The sequence below is a fragment of the Catharus ustulatus genome, chromosome 1 (genome assembly GCF_009819885.2).
Source record: "Catharus ustulatus isolate bCatUst1 chromosome 1, bCatUst1.pri.v2, whole genome shotgun sequence".
Classification (NCBI taxonomy): domain Eukaryota; kingdom Metazoa; phylum Chordata; class Aves; order Passeriformes; family Turdidae; genus Catharus; species Catharus ustulatus.
In genome coordinates this window covers 46,238,347-46,257,238 of record NC_046221.1, presented here as the reverse complement: position 1 = coordinate 46,257,238, position 18,892 = coordinate 46,238,347, and the positions used below count along the sequence as shown (strand labels likewise).

The window sequence follows — 18,892 nt, the reverse complement described above, 5'->3', positions numbered from 1 at the left end:
CTTTCCCGCGGTGCTTTCCCGTGGCGCTTTTTCGCTGCTTTTCGGCACTTTTCCGCCACTTTTCAGCACTTTCCTGCTGTGATTTTTAGCCGCTTTTCGGTGCTTTCCTGCGGCACTTTTTCGCTGCTTTTTCGCAGCGCTTTTTTGCTGCTTTTCGGAGCTTCTCTGCAGTGCTTTTTCGCCGCTTTTCAGCACTTTCCCACGGTGCTTTTTCACCTATTTTCGGTGCTTTCCCGGGGCACTTTTTCACCGCTTCTCAGTGGTTTTCCAGGGCACTTTCTCGCTGCTTTTCGGCGCTTTCCTGGGGCGCTTTCTCACCGCTTCTCGGCGCTTTCCCGCAGCGCTTCTTGGTGCTTCCCCGCGGCTACGCCGCTTCCCCCCCGCTTCTCCCTGCCCGGCAGCTGCGCTGGTTCCCAGTTTCCCCTGCCCGGTGGCCGCAGCTCCTGCGGGTCCCGGCTCAGCTTGCAGATCGCACTTCCGGGTTCGCAAATTTCCGAACTTCACATCAGATAAGGCGCACCAGACTATAAGGCGCACTTACGGGTTTAGGGGAAAATTTTAGTCAAAAGGGTGCGCCTTATAGTCGTGAAATTACTGTATTTAATTACTTTTTCAAAGTATGTGGTTTTGGATGAGCAGGGAGGTAATGCAGGGCTTCCAGAGACCACTGGAAGTTTCTGGCTGATATGGATGAGCTGCACACAAATAGCTGTGATAAAAAGAAAAATTGTTTGGCAGGTGAAACCACAAGGAGGTATCTGGGATTATTACAGCACCCCCGACTCTGTAAGAAGTGACTATGGTAATACAAAGCAATGCAAGAATAAACATGGGTTTCTAAAGGCCAGTGTTACAGCATGCAATTGTCCTGAGTTATATATTATTAGTTTCACTGTGCTAGCAAAAGCACACATATTATCTTCTGCACAAACGACAAAAAAATATTTCTTCTGAGATAAATTTTCAGTTTTAAATTGTGAAATTCTGACTGCCTTAGGATTTGCTATCCTTATCTCCCTTTCCTCTACATGTCTGTCTTTCTGTTAATCATGTTTATTCTTTCCTTTTATTTAATCTATCCTGCCTCTGCTAATTTGTTAGCCTGATACCAAAGAAAAACTTGAACATGGAAGTTCTAGGTAAATAACCTTTATTGGGAAACAGGTTCACATACATAACTCTAATAGTCTCCTTGGATAGCTTTCTTAAAACAAATGAAAACCTGTTTTTCTTCTTCCTTCCCTTGGGATTGTTGTTGGCACTGTGTCTGTCTACAAAAACCTTGGTTAACTAGGAACAACCTGTGCTAATAATTCTATTGCAGCAGACCCCTTGTTAGCTGTGATGTGTACTAATATTAAAAGGTTTTTACCATTACAGGCAGATCTCTGCCTAAACTAAGCCATCACACACAGATCAATGTTAGGATGTATATACACAAATCAAGAGTTTGGGGTTTTTTTGTCAACATAATGTCATCAGTTAGGAACTAAGAAAACTTCACTTATTGCAGTGGAATCCAAGAATATTTGCTGTTACAGACTTGGACTCAAGAGTTCCTGGGAGGCAGTAAGGAGCATTGCCTGGAATGGGCATAGGGCCTCTCTGCCAGCTTCTGTAGAAGCTAGGTTTTATTTTGGAAAGAAAAAATAATTGCAATTCTTTTGGCAGAAAAGATAACTTTCTCACACGATATACAGAAGTGAAAGATATATGGTTTAAGTCCTGCAAATCTACTGACAGATCCGTGCTTTCCATTTGTTGCTGGATGAAAACAAAGTGAAACGGAAAGCAAGCTCAGGAAAAGGAATTTGAGTTGTTTCAGCACTTTTGATGAGAATCAAGCAGGCTGTAAGTACTCTACATTTGCTCGGCACAAATTGCCTTTCAGTAGACTTTTTAGTAGGCCCATGTTCTGTGACTTTAATTGTGCTAACAGCCTAAAATAAGTGCAACTATCTTAGCTAGCAATGACTGGATCTATACTTCCTTTACAAGGGTGTCTGCTCATACTAATAAAATTCTCCTCTATTCAGAGCAAAGCAAAAATAAACATATACACACTTCAATGGAGAAGAGAATACGATAACACAACCCTAGCAAAGAAAAAGGCCAAAACTAAATTTATGGGAGATGAAACAACTCACAGCAGATGGCCAAATTCATTCGTGTTCCTTAAAGCACTGTAGGAAGACAATTGAAACAAATGGTGAAAAATGTGGCAAAAGACCCTGTAAAGAGGTAGAGTGTCCTTATAAAATACTGTACACATCTGGATCTCTAGTATTGACTGATGGCTACAGAGGTTTTGAAGTTGCTTGCACCTTAGTGCAACATTTCTGCTTCTCCAGTGTTTTTTACGAAGTCTACTATCACTCAAACCAATAAGCCTCCCTCTGGCAAAAAAATCAGGACTAAATTGTTACCTCAGAAGAGAATTTCAAAATGTATTGAGTTCAAGGTTAACTCTCCAAATGCAGAACAGGCTTCTAGTATAATGACTGAGGATTTGAACAGCGTATTTCTCTGAGTCTTAAACTTCAGAAAGAAAACTCATTTGAGTCAAACACAAAATTAACTCTCTCTCTCCTGGCTTTTATATTCCACAGACAACTTGCCTAGGAGTGACAGAGCAAAGCACTTTAATCATGCTCACCCTAACTTCTGATCTGATCACTTATTAACAGTGGCATATTACAGGCAGCACTTCTTCATTTTGCAAATAACTAGAAGACTAGGATATGAGTCTTTACCTCAGCAACTCTGGCCCACAGTCAATATTCCGGCATACATTTGTTCTCACTGTACATGTAGTGGGAACCACGACATAGCCCATGTTCAGTTCTGGTGGTTCTGCTTAGCAGGGGAGAAGTGGTTACTGGAACAGTAGCAGGACACTTAGGAGCAGCAGCTTAAACCACAGTGTCAAAATGCACTGGAACTAAATCATCTGTCTCTGTTTTCCCTTTCTGATTGTTGAAGTGCTTGTCCAAGCCTACACCTTATTTTCACTTCTTTGTACTTGCTGCTCTTTTAAAACTGTTAGTAATGCAACTTGTCAGATTTTCTTCACCTTCATATCAGGAGATAAGAAGGTGAGAGATAAGTAGAAGGAGGAAACACACTTATGTGTAAGACATAAATGGCGTTTTATTGCTGGTGGTGGCTGTTTTCTGTAAGATGGCTAAGGAGAAAAAAAAACATTACAGAAAGCTAATTTTATACAAAACAAAATATAACACTCAGCAAAGACCTACACAAAAAGTTAAGTGAGCAGAAGAACTGCTCTGAGGAATAAACACTGAGGCATTGAGTCCTGTCAGCATTCAAATCAAGCAGTAAGACTGTTCATATCACAAACTTAGTCCTCCCCAACACAGTCACCAAAACAACACAATGTCTGTGACGTACCTCCATGGCCCATGGGATGTTAGGAAAGCATGCAGCTGAGTGACAGCTTGTCCAGACATAGAAGCAATTATTGTGCTCTGCTACTAATTATTGTACCATTCCAGGCAGCAAGTATCCATGACTGCAGTCTTCTGGTGTTGTGCACTAGAAAACCTGGATATCTGTGCTGTGCCACTCACCCACAAGGTGTAGGAGCCCCTGCGGCTGCCTGGGAATGTCAGCATGCTCTGGTCTGAGACGGCGCCGGACGCCAGGCCGCTGCTCCGTGACGGCGGCTGCCATTCCAAGTCGGCCTCGGCCTCGGCCTGCTCGGGTTTGCTTTTCTGCTTCTTTATAATCTGCAGGGTAAGGAAGAAACAGGGTGGGAGGGGACAGGAAAATGCTGCTCGGGAAGTACTGTCTGAGCCTTATGGAGAAGATCTAGATAAACCCTGTCTCAAGGCAAGCTCCCCAGGAAAATCATTTGACTCTCCCTTTGCTCCAGCTCCAGCTCGTGCAATTACTTCTCATCTGAAGTCCTACCGCTTGCAAGCATCCATGCAATATAGAACTGTGCCTGCAGGAATACCAGAGTTGAATCGCATAAACATAGAAACCTGTTGCTACAGTAATACTTTAGCAGCATCTAAGTGTCAAGTATTTTCTCAGACAAGACTTTTTGCCAAGAAACATAAAATACTAGATAGGAGGGGAATTTCAAAGGCTGCCATGTCATGCAGACACACTCTAGTGAGAACAATGACGTCTAAGGTCTCTAGACACTGTTTTTAGTTTTGAAAATCTGCACCATCTTAAGAGAGAGAGCTCATGTCTCCCTACACTGACAGATTATATCCTGCTACACTTCATTTCCACAACTCAAATATAAAATATCTACAGAACATTATTCTATGGCACAAAGGATCTTGTTAGGCAGCTCTTGACAAAAACAGTAGCAATTCAAGCTTGGCTGAGAGAGGCTCTAGATTATGAAAGATCTGACAAACAGACTTACTTGTTAGTCTAACATCACCATTAAAAAAGAAGGCTGATTATTTTCCAGTGAGCTGTTGCTCTCCTGGCTTTTCTTGATAGCCTTATAAACAACATGTTCTTCTTCTGGTGTGTGACTACACACTGTTAAATGCCACAGCCTATACAAAGATGTGGCACCTAGCTTATTTCACATAGAAGGAGACTAACTTAGCAGGATGGTTACTTTACCAACCACAGGACCTTAACAGACCTGTTCACACTCACCTTGCCTTACTCCAAATTATCCAGACAAAATCAAGGACTATTTTTTCCCACTAGCCCTCCACTTTCATTCTGTCAACCATGAGCTTTGCAGGGAGAAGAACGAATTTTACTTAAAAAGCCATAGAATGCAGACATGCCAAGGGTTCTGTGATTTTTGAGTGTCTCTCTCACAGCACCATTAAGAGAATTCTGTGTTAATGACTGATGTTGTTTTCATAGAATATGTTGCAGATGCAGGGTTCAGTAGAGGCTATGGTCAGAAGTCATACTTCTTTATACAGGGAAACTTTGTCTTTTGGAACGTGATGTTTATGGTTAAGAGCTATACCTCTTGACATTAGAAAACTTTGTGCCTGTGGGGAAGTAAAATAGAGATGTAAAATTCCATCAAGCAAGGATCTTCCCTTCCAAGAAAGGACATCACAAATATCAGGGAGTGGTACCTCTCAGCTCTGAACATGTAGGACATCAGGTTAGGCACTGGATTGATCTTATAAAATGATCTCTGTCAGACATAGCTGACGAAACCTACACTGTCATACTTAATTTACTTTACTTTCTACACTGGTGTAATCCTTTTTGCTGTTAACACAGTTTGAGCTCTAAAACACTGTCTTTTGGTTATTAAACATAGGGGGGAAAAGCATGCCATACCTTCTGCACAATGGTTGTGGCCAGTTCTTCTATGAGGTCCTCCTTGTGCTCCTGCAAGTAGCAGGCTTCATTCTGCTTGTCCTACATGAAAATGGTATTTGCTAAAATCACATAAAAACAGCCTTCCCATAGAAAATGTACAAATTGGGAAATAGGTAAGATGCCCTACTGGCATTGTGGGAAGAAATTACAGGCACTTAAAGTACATGTCACCTTCTGAAATGCAATGTGCATCTTGGATACCAGTTCATAAAACCCATGCCCAACTCTTTCAGTATATCTTGAGATAGTCACTACTTCATCATGTTTTTGTTTATATCTACAGTAATTTCACGAATACAAGCCGCACCAATTTGACCAAAATTTTGGTGGAAACCCGCAAGTGCGGCCAATATTCCGGGGCGGCTAATACATTAACAAAATTCTAAAAGCTGCCAACACGGAAGTGAGAGCCCGCGGCAGCCCCAAGCCAAGCTGGAGCCCGGCCGGCCCCGGCTGAGGTGGGAAAGCCTGGCAGAGGCAGGGCCTGCAGTGTGGGGGGCGGGCAGCTGAGCCTGAGCCAGCAGGGCGGGGCAGGGGGGCGGCAGAGCCCGGGCCAGCAGGGCGGGGGAGCCCGGGAGAACTGGGGCTAGCAGTGCAGGGGAGCATGGCAGAAGCAGGAAGGCCGGCGGGTGGGGCTGCCTGGCAGCGGGGGAAGCCCAGCAGAATCGGGGCCAGCAGCGTGGGGGAGCCCGGCGGTACGGGGGCCTGCAGTGCCGGTCAGGGCGAGGAAACGTGGCGGCGGTGCAGACGGGAGGGGGCGGCCGGTGAGCCTGGCGGCGGCGGCAGCCCTGCCGGCCGGGCGAGCGAACGCGGCGCGGGGCGAGCAAACGCGGCGTGGGGTGAGCGAGGCGCGGCGCGGGGCGAGCGAGGCGCGGCGCGAGCGAACGCGGCGCGGGGCGAGCGAGGCGCGGCGCGGGGCGAGCGAGGCGCGGCGCGGGGCGAGCGAACGCGGCGCGGGGCGAGCGAGGCACGGTGTGGGGCGAGCGAGGTGCGGCGTGAGCGAACGCGGTGCGGGGCGAGCGAACGCGGCGCGGGGCGAGCGAGGTGCGGCGCGGGGCGAGCGAGGCGCGGCGCGGGGCGAACGCGGCGCGGGGCGAGCGAGGCGCGGTGCGGGGCGAACGCGGCGCGGCGCGGGGCGAACGCGGTGCGGGGCGAGCGAACGCGGCGCGGGGCGGCTGGCGAGCCCGGCGGCGGCGGCGGCAGCCCTGCCAGCCGGGCGAGCGAACGCGGCAGCGGGGCGGTGCTGACGGGAGAGGGGGGCCAGCGAGCCTGGCGGCGGCGGCAGCACCACCCGGCCAGCCCCGCCGAGCCGTGGCGCTGAGCTGGGCCACCCAGCCCCGTCGGCAACCATGAGCGGGCCGAGCCTGCCTGGCCCTGCCCCGAGCCAGTAAAGCTCGCTATGCCGCGATCCTGTTACTAATTGGCCAATTTGTGAAAGCTGCGCACGGATTCTCGCAACGAACGAAAGTGCGGCTAATATTCGGGGTGCGGCTTATCTATTGACAAAGACAGCAACATTGTCGAGGCACCGGGGGTGCGGCTTATAATCCGTGCGGCTTGTATTCGTGAAACTACTGTACTTGATTTCTAGCACTACCCAAATTAAAAGAAACATGATTGTCCTATTTAATTTTTTTTTAAAGTGTTACCAGGCTGTCACTGTAGGTCTCTGCCTTAGAAATAGCTTCTTCCACTGCTTCCTCTGCAACACGTAAGGCCACAGCAAGGGTATCCATCATGCTGTGTCCTAGATGAAGAATAAGATAAAACCACCATGTTCTTTATATACACACATTTTGCATAATAAGTTCCAAAATTCCGACTCATATTCTGGACACATATCCAAATCTTAAATTGTTCATGAAAAAGTTATTTCCTCAATCCATAAATATGTGCAGTAAAATAAAAATCTTAAGGCAGAGAAATCTGTTGCAATCTCTAAGTTTCTGCTTAAATGTAAATCTTAGCTACAATAAAACATGGTATTTTCTATGTTGCTTATTTTAGACAGAAACAAAATAGTTTGGAGGAAATAATTGAAAGAAAATTTGTGAAGTTCCTATAAGCAGGAACAACAAAATTTAAGAAAGAGAAGGAAAAAAATATATGACCATAGGGAAAGAAGTTACAAAAACTGAAAATCACACTAGAATAGGCATGTAGTAGGTGCCATGCTGAAGCAAGATGTCCCAGCATGATACCCAAAAGACTTTTAGTGTCTTGATGAATGGTTCAGCCAAAATATTGTTGGATTTGTGGACGAGACTTACCAGCACTTTAAGCTACTTGTCCAGTAATTCAAAGTGTAAGGACTGCATTTTAATCAAATGAGACTTTAGCATCATACCTTCTGTCTGTTGATAGAAGGTAGAGTCACTGCCACAAATGCTTCCTTCATTCTCAAAGCTTCCTTCATACAAACTTCCTTCTGCTATAAAGGAAGACAGAATCATGTGTTACTATAAGAAGTACCCATTAACAACAGAGGCATTATTAAATTAGAATATTCACTCAAGATATGATAGCACTGCACAAAGTGAGGGATAACTGGAAAATTCTTCCTAGCTGTTGCTGTTGGATAAATCATGACTGAAGCAGCTTTTCTACAAAACATGACTGCTTTTATATCAAAGACTTCTCATTAATTTTGAATGGAAAAAACTATTACTACAGTAAAAAAGAGAAGGAGAAGCTGCTAGGCATAAAACTTACATGGCAGAAGTTAAGTAGAGGGAATTTGACTTTACTATGACATTTGGGGTAGAAATAGATTCTACATTTTAAAGGGTAATAAATAAAGCAAAACCCAGACACACTAGTATTTATCTTCAAAGGGAACAAAAGTTTTACCTAACAGTCACAGGGATAGCAGAAGACAGTTAGCAATGACATTTAGACTCAGAGGCCTTCCTTAGAAAGGTCTCATGCCCAGAGTGCACATGCTACTGCAACTCATCACTGCATTGTTCACACTCCCATTCAAGCACCCATTCACTGAGATTACAGTTAAAAAAAGGCAACACATCATATAAAAGTTCGGAAACATTCCTGGCCACAGTTTTTGCTTCCATTGTCCCACTTCTGCCGTAACTGAAACAAGATTTGCTTGTCCTCATACATATTTGTTTTCAGTTGTTAAGGAATCTTCTCATTAAATATGAATTTGATACCCAAAAAGGAAAAAGACTAATAAATCACAATTTAGTAAATAGGTCGCTTCTCTCTAGAAGCTTTTATGTCAATTTTCATAAGAAACACCAAAAATTTCCACTGAGGACTAGACAGTCTACTTACCATCCCATATATTTTCAGAAAAAGACAAAGTAAGGGCTATAGAAAAATTACAGTCTGTCCAAATTTTAAAAGAACTACAAGAGTAAATTATCTGGTCCAATAAATCCAGTGAAATGTCAAATATTCAGCTAAGTGTGTTCTAAGTAATTAGCTGAAGCTACCAGTATGACACCAAGCTCCACTTCTGCAAACTCTTTTTCTGACTTCAATCACTCTTCTTTTAGGGTGTAGCATTAGAACAGCATAGCTAGGGGTCAATTGTGTCTTTGCTTAAAAGGTTGATGCCAATACTTTATCAGTATCTTTTACCTATTTACAAACATTGATACAAAAATAAAATGTGGTCAGTTTCAGATCCTTAAGATGCAAAACTCTAAGTAAGGAAATGTCAGTTTTGATCAACTTGGATACTGAATTGGATACTGATACAAATTTTGCTTCAAACACCATAGAAATATGTCTATGTCAAATGTTGAGTGCAAAATTATTTTCTCATTCTTTGACTACTCAGAACTGAGATAAATTTGGGGACACGAGCTAGAATACAAACCACAATGTACTTTATAGGCAGTTTTTCTCTATCAGTGACGTACAGTAATTTCATGATTACAAGCCGCACTGATTATAAGCTGCATCTCCGGCTGTTGGCAACATTTTGTTCTTTGTCCATACACAAGCCGCACCTGATTATAAGCCGCTCTGTCATTTGCAGCGAGGACCCGTGTGCAACAAAGTTGCCAAGTAGTAACAGAATCGCGGGATCGCGGGGTTTACTGGCTTGGCTCGGGCCACGCAGGCTTGGCCTGCTCGGAGCAGCTGACAGGGCCAGGTGGCCCAGCTCGGCGCTGCTGCTCGGTGGGGCCGCTCGGGGCTGGCCACCGCTGCCGCTGGGCTCGCTCGCCCCGGCCCGACGCTGCCCCACGGTGGCAGGCGGGGATGGAGCCTGCCTGCTCCTGCGGCAGCAGGCGGGAGTCCCCCGCCTCCCCCCTGAGCCGCGGGGATGGCAGCATGGAGCCCCCTGCCTCTCCCCCAGGCTGCGCTGCCTGAAGGAGGGAGCCTCCCACCTCCCCCACCCCCCGCGCTGCCGGCACGGAGCCCGTCTCCACCCGCTGTGCAACAGAGTAACCAATTTGCAACAATCGCGCAATCCCGGGTTTTACTGCCAGGTGCTCAGCTCGGCACCTCGGCTGCACTTCCGGGGTTGGAAATTTCAGAAAATTTTTCACATATTAGCCGCTCCTGAGTGTAAGCCGCATTTCCGGGGTGGGAGAAAAATTTTAGTCAAAATGGTGCAGCTTATAATCATGAAATTACTGTAATTAAGATTAAACATGGTTTGAATTCTTAAACTTTTCTTAAGCTTTCTATACACTTTATCCTTTTCTCTCTCCACTGAGGTACTTCCTTCGCAAAGAAAATTGCGTTAAAGAAACCCTCTTAAAATAATCTCAGAATTTCCATTGTCTCAGTTTCTGTATTAAAGCAGATAAGAGTAAACCTTAAAGGAAATCAACACAGCTGTTCTTACCTATTGCATCAGGGCAAAGTCCACTCTCCTGTCTATGCTTCTTGTACAAGTTCTTCAGGACCTTGGCACTTCCAAAACACTTAAAGCGGCTTTTGACATTATTATAGTACCAATCCAGAGACTGGATCCTTAGGAGCCTAAAGTAGAAAAATAAACTACATATTTGGAATTATTCTACAACAAATTAATGTGGGAAAAAATCTTTTAGATCATAAACCTATTCGTTATTTTCTGTACTTTGCAAGTGTCTGGTATACTAAGGCAAGAAAAAACTCAACAGGTTAAGCCATAAGTAAATATCTTCTTCATTTTACACTAGGGTTTGTTTGGTTTTGGTAGTATCAGATGAGGTAGTCTCCCCTTTTACATTATAATGCTTACCCTACAACATCTTAAAAATACAAACAAGCCTTGGAACAGCACAGGGCTTAAAATCAGCCTTTATTTACACAGATTTGCAGATAATGCAAAAAAAAAGCCCATCAATGAGCCACAAAACCCCTCTATTTACTTCAAAATACATTATTGCTGTTACCTGGGGAAAACAAGAGAGTAGACAAAGCCTAACAGAGGACCTCAAAGCAGAACGAACCACAGTTTGCTTTCTCACTTTCCACAGGAAGCATCCCTGACAACAGTAATTCATCTTAACAGACTTGTCCCTAGAGCTCAGATACTTTATAAAGCCATGAGATTTATACAGAGTAAGCTCTGTGTTCTTTCCAGTGTGGCATGTGGCAACTTCCTTCACCCATTCCTTCAGCAGTGCATGGAGAGAACATGTGCCATATTCCCAGGCAAAACAACCTCAGGTGACCGCAGGGTAACTCACTGCAGACCTGAATCTTTCCCACTTAGGATGTCACAGGGGGGAACCTAGGGTTCCACCTATAATTAAAGCTGATTTATTCTTAACAGCAGGTTTAGGAGAACAGAAGGCTAATGTCAGTGTCCAGTGTCAATAGATGAACCCCTAAAGAAATGATGTCACCACCAGGAGGGACGGACTCTCAGTATTTCCAGACTTCAACATATTCAGATGATTTAACTCCATTTTTTAAATCCAGCACCATGTGTGAAAAACCAAAGAAAATTACAGTCTCACTGTCACCTTTAAATTTTTCTTCAGAGACTCTAGACTTTTCATTGTAAATTTCAAGGCAAGTGACAATGCAGAATTTTTGTTTTGTCACCTACTGACAGATTAGAAATGTAGTCCTGACTCAGCACCAAACTTCAGGAGATACTCAGTAACAAACAAACATGCTGAGCCTGGGGGTTCAACTACGTGTTTCCAGTCTGAAACCAGACTTTTTAAGTTTCAGTATACTGACAAAAAGGAACATCCACTTCATGAAAAGCGAAACATCATTATATAGTCCACTTGTCTGTCATCACCAGAAAGTGATTAGTAGCAAACACCAGCAGTGGGAAATTAAACATAAATATCAATGAAGGATGTTGTATTCAAACTGTGAACCCTTGAAATTACATTAGCTGCTCTACAGAAGACAACTGAAGAAAAAGCTCATAATGGAACAGAAATTTGTTTCTTTCTGCATTCTGTCTCGGCAAGTGGTTGCAGGAGAGACATTTACAGATAATGTAAGAATATTCCCTTTAATATCTATTTGCACAGTAATATCCCAAGCCTAACTGTGGTTCCCAGGAGGCTGATTAGTTCCAGTATTCACCATTCTTCAAATATCACTAACATGTAACAAGGGCAAAAATCCTTTTTTTTTTTGGAAAATCATCCTTACATCATGTGGTGCACAGATGACTCTCATGAAACACATGAGTGTCCAGAGCACAAACAATGCTACAAAGAGATCTCCTATGCTTGTCCAAGACCTGATCCACTGACCAGAGCTTTGCTGCTGGCACAGTGATGAATCTGGACAAAGGAAAATGTCTCTCCCAAACTTGCAATTCTTTGGCATTTTGAGAACCTGTCTTCTTTGTGGGCAGGAAACAATTGGTCTCATGTCAACTGCACCAGAATACTGTGTCTTCTGCTTGCTGAATTTCCTTCACTTTTGTCCACTAAGTTTCTACAGAATCTGACAGGGTAAGATTTCAGTCAATAGCACAGAGTCACAATCATTATGAAGGATAAAATTGCATGACTGGGTTGGAACTGGCTTAGCAGGAGGTATTGACCAGAAAGAATGCTTTCTTTTCTGGCCAGTAAATACAGTGTTCTCCAAGCTGTCCACAAAAAAGTACTGAAGCACCGTCACCACTAGGGGACTCACAGCACTGAAAGTCCTCAAATATATTGTTTTAGGGCTTTGAAGATCCTTACTCACTCCCTCAGTACGTTTACCAAGTAACCTCAGCTGCACTAGCTCAAAATGCTACACTTGTTATCTTGGAAGCCAAGTACACACAGTTCTTAATATTCAGACAGAGCGAAAAGAAAAAAAAAAAAAAAAAGAGAGTCACCTATCTTTGAATGTTCTGTGTGAGTTAAGATAGTCAGTTATGAATGCTGACCTGGCATTGGGAAAACAAAAGATGTGATTCATTGTAAGCTTGCTTCCTCATCTTTTTCCCTGCATCACCATGTTTTTCTGGGTTTGAGCAATACTTTCTACATAAAAGCAGAAAGCTAACAGCACTGGTTTCTTGATGAGGTGAGAATGCTTTGCAACTAAAACAGATGATATATTTGTAATGATAACCTTTTCCATATGTGAACTTTGGAAGAGTCAAAAGGATAGAGTTTATAGATCTCAAAGCAACCGTGAAAAGAGATGCTTGCCTCTTTGTAGTAGTTAATCTGGTGTAAACACAAGGATTTTTTTTATTTCTATTTTTTTAGGTTTCCTTGTGTTGCAGGATTAACACTTTTTGAGTAATCTAATCACCTCATATGAAGTTGGATAGCTACCAACACTCCAAATCTATGCCTAGGTCCTGAACATGTTTTATAACAGATTACAATGCCTCCTCTAAAGCTTTTCAGCCTCTTAACTTTCAAATAAGTCACAATGTCCCTGCTGATTCCTCCTATGGAGAAAGGATTTGGAGAACAGAGAACTTCTCTTATAGATACTAAAATAAAGGACCTACTCAGAAGAGAAATAAGAGCATTTTCACCTAATTTCAAAATCCTTTAATGCTGACCTATATTTTAAAGCTGTTCTCTGCAAAAGCGGTCCATGAATCCAGGATAATGAAAGACTATGACAGTGCTAGCATTAAATTGTTGAAATGAAACACTTTCCTTATTAGCTTTAACTGAAAGTGTGCAAGTTCTCTGTGTGAAATAGAAGTTCATATTTAAAGGATATTGTCTGCATTTTAAAGAAAAGGGACTAGTTGAAGTAATTTCTTGCCCTTTCTATGCAGCAAAGACTTATGTCTTTATTGACAAATAGCTTTAAACACTAAGGACATTATTTATGTTATATAATATTGCCACGGATTTGAGTTGCATTTTGATACGATTTTGGCAGAGCACAATACTGTGATTTTAAAATTCTGTCTTACTAGAAAGTGTGAAAGCCGGGACGATGCTTTTGATTTCGCATTAAAACTTGAACAAGTATTAAAAAGCCCCTATCCTTATTTTAGTGCCACAATGTGTTTGTCTTGCAGCACCATGAGAAGAGATAAGCCCACTAAAATCTTTACAATTTGTTTTCAGTACACTTCTCACCTGAAGCGCACCCAAATAGTAAGGTTCTAGCATTTCCTTCAGGAAAAAAAAGTACACCAGCTGTGTTGGGTAGTGGGGACACAAACCACCTCCCTCATTATTAGTGATGACCAGAGGTCAATCACATGAAAGACATCACTGACAAAGTACTTAAAACATAGAAGATTCTTTAATGACTGATTTATCACTTTAATTCTTATTTCTTCTCAAAAGTTGAAAGATTTTACTTAGTCTAAAGGCAATATGAAGCTTCTGCAAGAACTTTTTGCTAAAAGGTAGTACCAATTTAATATGTATGACCTTAATCTCGATCCGTTAATACAAGCTCGACTATGGAGAAGTGCTTTATAACAACATTTTTCCATTTTTCCATGAACTTTGTGAGAAGTTTCCCCCCACAAGACAAACTAGTCACTTACTAGTTTCTCTAAGTCAGGAGGAGCTTTCTGAAATCTTACAAATGCTTACATCATTTGTCAGGGTGGACACATAATCACTTGGATTTTCCTTGCTACTGACTTTCACTGGATAATGAAGCCTCATTTTTTAGTTTTCCATACCTGTGTTAAGAAATCTTCCATAGTTTTGTGCCGATACTTGGGCCAGTAAACTACTGTAGTCCCTAAAATGCCATCCTGTGCTTCTCCTGATGTGGCCATGACCTACTACAACATCTAGCCTCAGGTCACTCGAGATCTGCATTCAGCAAGTGATTAGTTTCACTTAGCAATGGAGTTGCTTTACAATTCTTGGACCTTTTTACTTTTGTGGATGTGACAATTTTTTAAAATTAAGAGAATTTAGAAGGCTAATCAAAAGCATCTATGAAATACAGGAGTTCACAGATCAGAACTGCTGCTCTGTGGGGACGCTCCGAAGCACAACACAACCACATCAAACTTAAGAAGTATTAGAAATGCAAATTGTCCGTGGAAAACCAACATTACTGTTTAGTTTTCAATCTTTGAAAGCATTCCCTGGGCTCACTGAACTGCCTGGAGGCTCAGCCAGGAGCGAAATGATAGAGGGGATGGGAGCCAGCAGAAAACTGTTGAGCTTTATTGAGCTCTGTCAGAGCTGGGACACTGGTGGATATGATTCCCCCAGAGCAGACCTGCTTAGCCAGGTGCTGGGCTGGAGACAGAGCCATGCTGCAGTTAAACCCTCCTGCCTTTAACCCTGATGCTCCCCCACAGACGGGTGACTGCTGCTGTGGGACTGACATCCTTGAAGCCTTGGCCCCTCCTGGGGAGCTGCACATCCATCTCCCTCTGGCTGCATTAGTGCCATGTCATGCATCAGTGGTTGGGAAACTCCAGCTAATACAGACCAAGCCATGACAGGCCCCCCACCTCCCACAGGCTCTCTCCCCATTCTGACTCACACACAATATGAAGCTCAAGGCCCTTGTTTCCATTTCCCTTTGTTTCCATTTTCCCAAAGTGGCGTCAACCTGATGCCCAAAGAAACAATTAAGATTTAACCTGTCACTTCTTGTTTACTAGTTTTGGAGTAAAAGTGCTTCAAAGTCAACATCCTGAACTATTGTTTCTCTGCCAATAGCAATATTTGCTTTTTCCTTTGGGCTGATGTTTTAGAACTTGTAATGTACTGCTCATCATAAATTGTTGAATGAAAGGTTTTCAGTTCCTTTCAGTTTCAGTGAAATCAAACCTACTTCCAGATTCACCTTCATTCCCCTCAGAATGAATCATTATAACACAAAACCACTACACATATGAATATCCTACCAATGCTCAGTTCTCTAAAAGTATGACTTTAAAAACCATATACACGTATATTGAGAAAGTTCAGCATCCTGAAGCCCTGAACAGGAACTTTGGCCAAGCTCATGTTATTTCAAGAGGGCACTTCCCTGATTGTTTTGCATCTATCCCCTGCTTATGAAAGGCAGTTACTCACACAGGAAAACAGGAAAAACAGTTCTTAATTATTTGTCCCAGCAGACCATTGTTAACTCTTTGTAACACTTCCTTCCCAAGCCTTAAGTTGAAATCCAATTTATTTTCTTCTTGATGGCATTCAGCAGGTCACCTATCTCTCAAGAACTGCTGTTCCAGAAAATTTCTTCCTCCAATTATCCACAGCACAGGGCTGCACACAGATTACACTGTGATAGGTCAAAGCACAGCACACTGAGCCATGCAGGTGTGTCACAGGAAAGGCCACAGCAGGGCACGATGAATTCACTGCTCTGCAGTCAGCAAAATCCAAGCAACATCAGAGGGGAGACTCCATTGAGTCAAAGCATCTATGCCAGAATGAAGACTGTCTACCCCACTGAAAACATCATCTGTCTTCCTCACAAGTGGAACGAAACAACTGTCCATGTCCCTCACAGTGAAACATGACTTTCCTGTGCAGCAGACATGAACTTGGCCCAGTAACTGCACTGCAGGCTACAGTAGGTTAATTATTCAGAGAGTTCATCCAACAGGACAGTACCACATACAGCATTTCCTAAAAGCCCACATTCTCCTAACCATTAACTGGGAAGTTTGCTACTCCCATTTGGGTTTTTAAACTTCAACATGGAAGAAATAACAAATTAAGGTGAGCAGAGAGGAAACAAAGATTTGTTTGTTTACAGAAGACAGCAGAATGTGCAACCCTCAAATTTGGTTACTGTCTCCTTTAACTTTGAAATCAGTAGTCAAGAAATTGGATGAGGGAAACAGTAGGTTTTACACAGAAAACCTACATATACTTCATGAATGCAAGAAAGACAACAACTTGTAACAAGTTCACCTAATACTGGTGACTGAGGGAAGTACTAAAACCTCTACCACCCTGGCCCTTTGAACCAAGTCTCAGTGCCTTTCCAAAGTGATGTGACAAAGACTGCTCATAGCAGCATGTGCCAAAGTGCAGGCATCACTTGCTGTGTTACGAAGTAGGCCACAGTAAGTGATTGCTGGTTCATAAAAATGAGTCATACTAGCTCAAATAAAAGGCTCACCTAGCCTTGTTCTCTGCGTCTGGCCATTGGAAATTACATGGAAGAGATAACAGGAAAGCACCATGAAAGCAGAGACTCTGCCTTCAGCACACTCAGCAATGGTCAGTTCAGGATTCTGTGCTTGAAATTACAACAAACAAAGCCTCAAAAGACACATTATGGATGGACTTATATTCCATAAATTTGGCTATACCTCACCTGAACCTAGGCATACTTCTGGGCCACTCAAAGCTCTCTGACAATCAGAGTCTGCAGCTACTTGCCATATGGGGATGTTTCACCTTTATCACGTTAACATCTAAATTTTAATTCTCTGCATCCCCCATACACACCCGAACATGAGATGCTGCACCAAAGCTTAGTAACACCAGCATGCAAAATTGGGAAAAAAGCTTTAGTGGAAATGCAGGCATCATAGAATAGCTGAGGAAAACCAGCAAGTGATGTGCTGGTTTCAAAATGCGTTAAAGTTCGTGTAGAATCACATTTCTCTCTACTGGGTAACACTTCAAAACTCACTAAAAAGGGAGAAGTATCTTAAATATGTGGTATGCAAAATCCATTAAAAACCCTTTCTCCATTGACATACATTTCTCTGTACCATAGATTTTTGACTCATATACCCAATGGTAGACTGATCTGAACTAATCTAATCTAATTTATGTTAAAATAAACCATGAGATTGTTGATCCTTAAACACATCATTCAATTATTGGACAATAATCAGTATGCAAAAATCAGGAGTAAGCATGTGCCTCTAACAGCCTTTTTGAAAACTAGAATGGAGAATATTCAGTGCCCCTCTTTTAAGAAAATCACAGACTTAGTCCATTTTTATTACATAAAAGAAAAAAAAGAGAAAGATTGATATTTGTAATCTTTGTGCTAGTCTTTCCTCTCATAGGAAAACAGACACAAGAGTAGAACCTGTCAGCATTTAACTGAGCTATTTTCCCTGTCCGGCTTTAGGTCAGGATTCCCTGGCTCACAAATAAATGTGTGCGTGACATATTAACATGACTGCTGCTCACAGAAAGTGTGTTTTGTTTTAGGGTAACCCAAGTGAAATATAGGTCTTGCAGCAGTTATTAAAGTCAATTTTTAAAAAGAAGAACGTTTTCAAATCCAGCACTTCACTGTAATTTAGCTGACTATAAACTCCAGGGGTGACAACATGATTGTGGAGAGTTAACAGCAGTTAAAGCAGTTAAAGCCCCTAAGAAGGGGCAGGACCCTCTCTTCAGGCATCTACCAGCAGTAAAGGATGTAAGAGGCCACATCCAATACAGCTCCTGACATTATCGCAGCACGAGCTTATAAAATTTTGCCATAACAACATGCTTATAAGGATGTTTGTCATGTCGTACAGCCATTAGTGAATGTTCTTTCCCCATTTTTGCCATGTAAAGTGAGCCTCAGTTAACTGATATTTATTTATTCAGAGTTGACTTATGAACTGTAAAGTTCAAAAGGCTGCATTGCAGGGGAGCTTGCAGAGAGCTTGCAGTACAAGTTACTGCTGCTTTCAAGCTGCTCTGGCAGCGCCCTAGGCCATAAAAGAAATGGGATCACATTGGTGTTCCCCTTGCCCTCAAACATTATGAGCTATACCTCTATCACTCCCAGCAGATATACAGGCAGCCTGTTCTTAATGACTGCTGATGCTGCAGAGCTCCCCAGCCATCCACCAATGTTTTCCTATCCTAATGTTGAAAGGTTTTCTTAACATTTAAGCTGAACCTTCTTTGTTCCTATTTAAACAAGACAGATTACAATGTTTACTCTTTTTATTTTTTTTTTTTTTTTTTTAAGGTTAACAAATCCAGTTTCAGCCCAGATCATGTTTTCCAGTCATCTAATAATTCCTACTGTTTCTTTCCCTGGGATGAGTATGAAAGTACCCAAGCAGTCTCTATAGTTCTTTAAACACAGACCCAGAACACATAACCTAAGGCCATACCAGCAGCCATACTTGCACTCTTTCATGAAAGCCCAATATAACTGTGGGGATGTGACTCTGCACAGCACAGCCCCAGCGGATGACATCCCACACTGAGAGCACCAGATATGCAACACT

General features: G+C 42.7%; 1 protein-coding gene across 6 annotated transcripts in view; it reads right to left on the bottom strand.

The window, feature by feature from the left end:
• Window positions 1-18,892, bottom strand: part of LOC116996886 (myosin VIIA and Rab interacting protein) — a 242,886-nt gene that overhangs the window by 51,582 nt on the left and 172,412 nt on the right. For all 6 annotated transcript variants that reach the window (XM_033060928.2, XM_033060921.1, XM_033060939.1 and 3 more), the window contains exons 4-8: window positions 10,169-10,305; window positions 7,694-7,777; window positions 6,996-7,093; window positions 5,305-5,385; window positions 3,591-3,749 (exon numbers count right to left, since the gene is read on the bottom strand). In XM_033060928.2, the coding sequence (XP_032916819.1) occupies window positions 3,591-3,749; window positions 5,305-5,385; window positions 6,996-7,093; window positions 7,694-7,777; window positions 10,169-10,305 (559 nt within the window). The remainder of the gene's footprint in view (window positions 1-3,590; window positions 3,750-5,304; window positions 5,386-6,995; window positions 7,094-7,693; window positions 7,778-10,168; window positions 10,306-18,892) is intronic.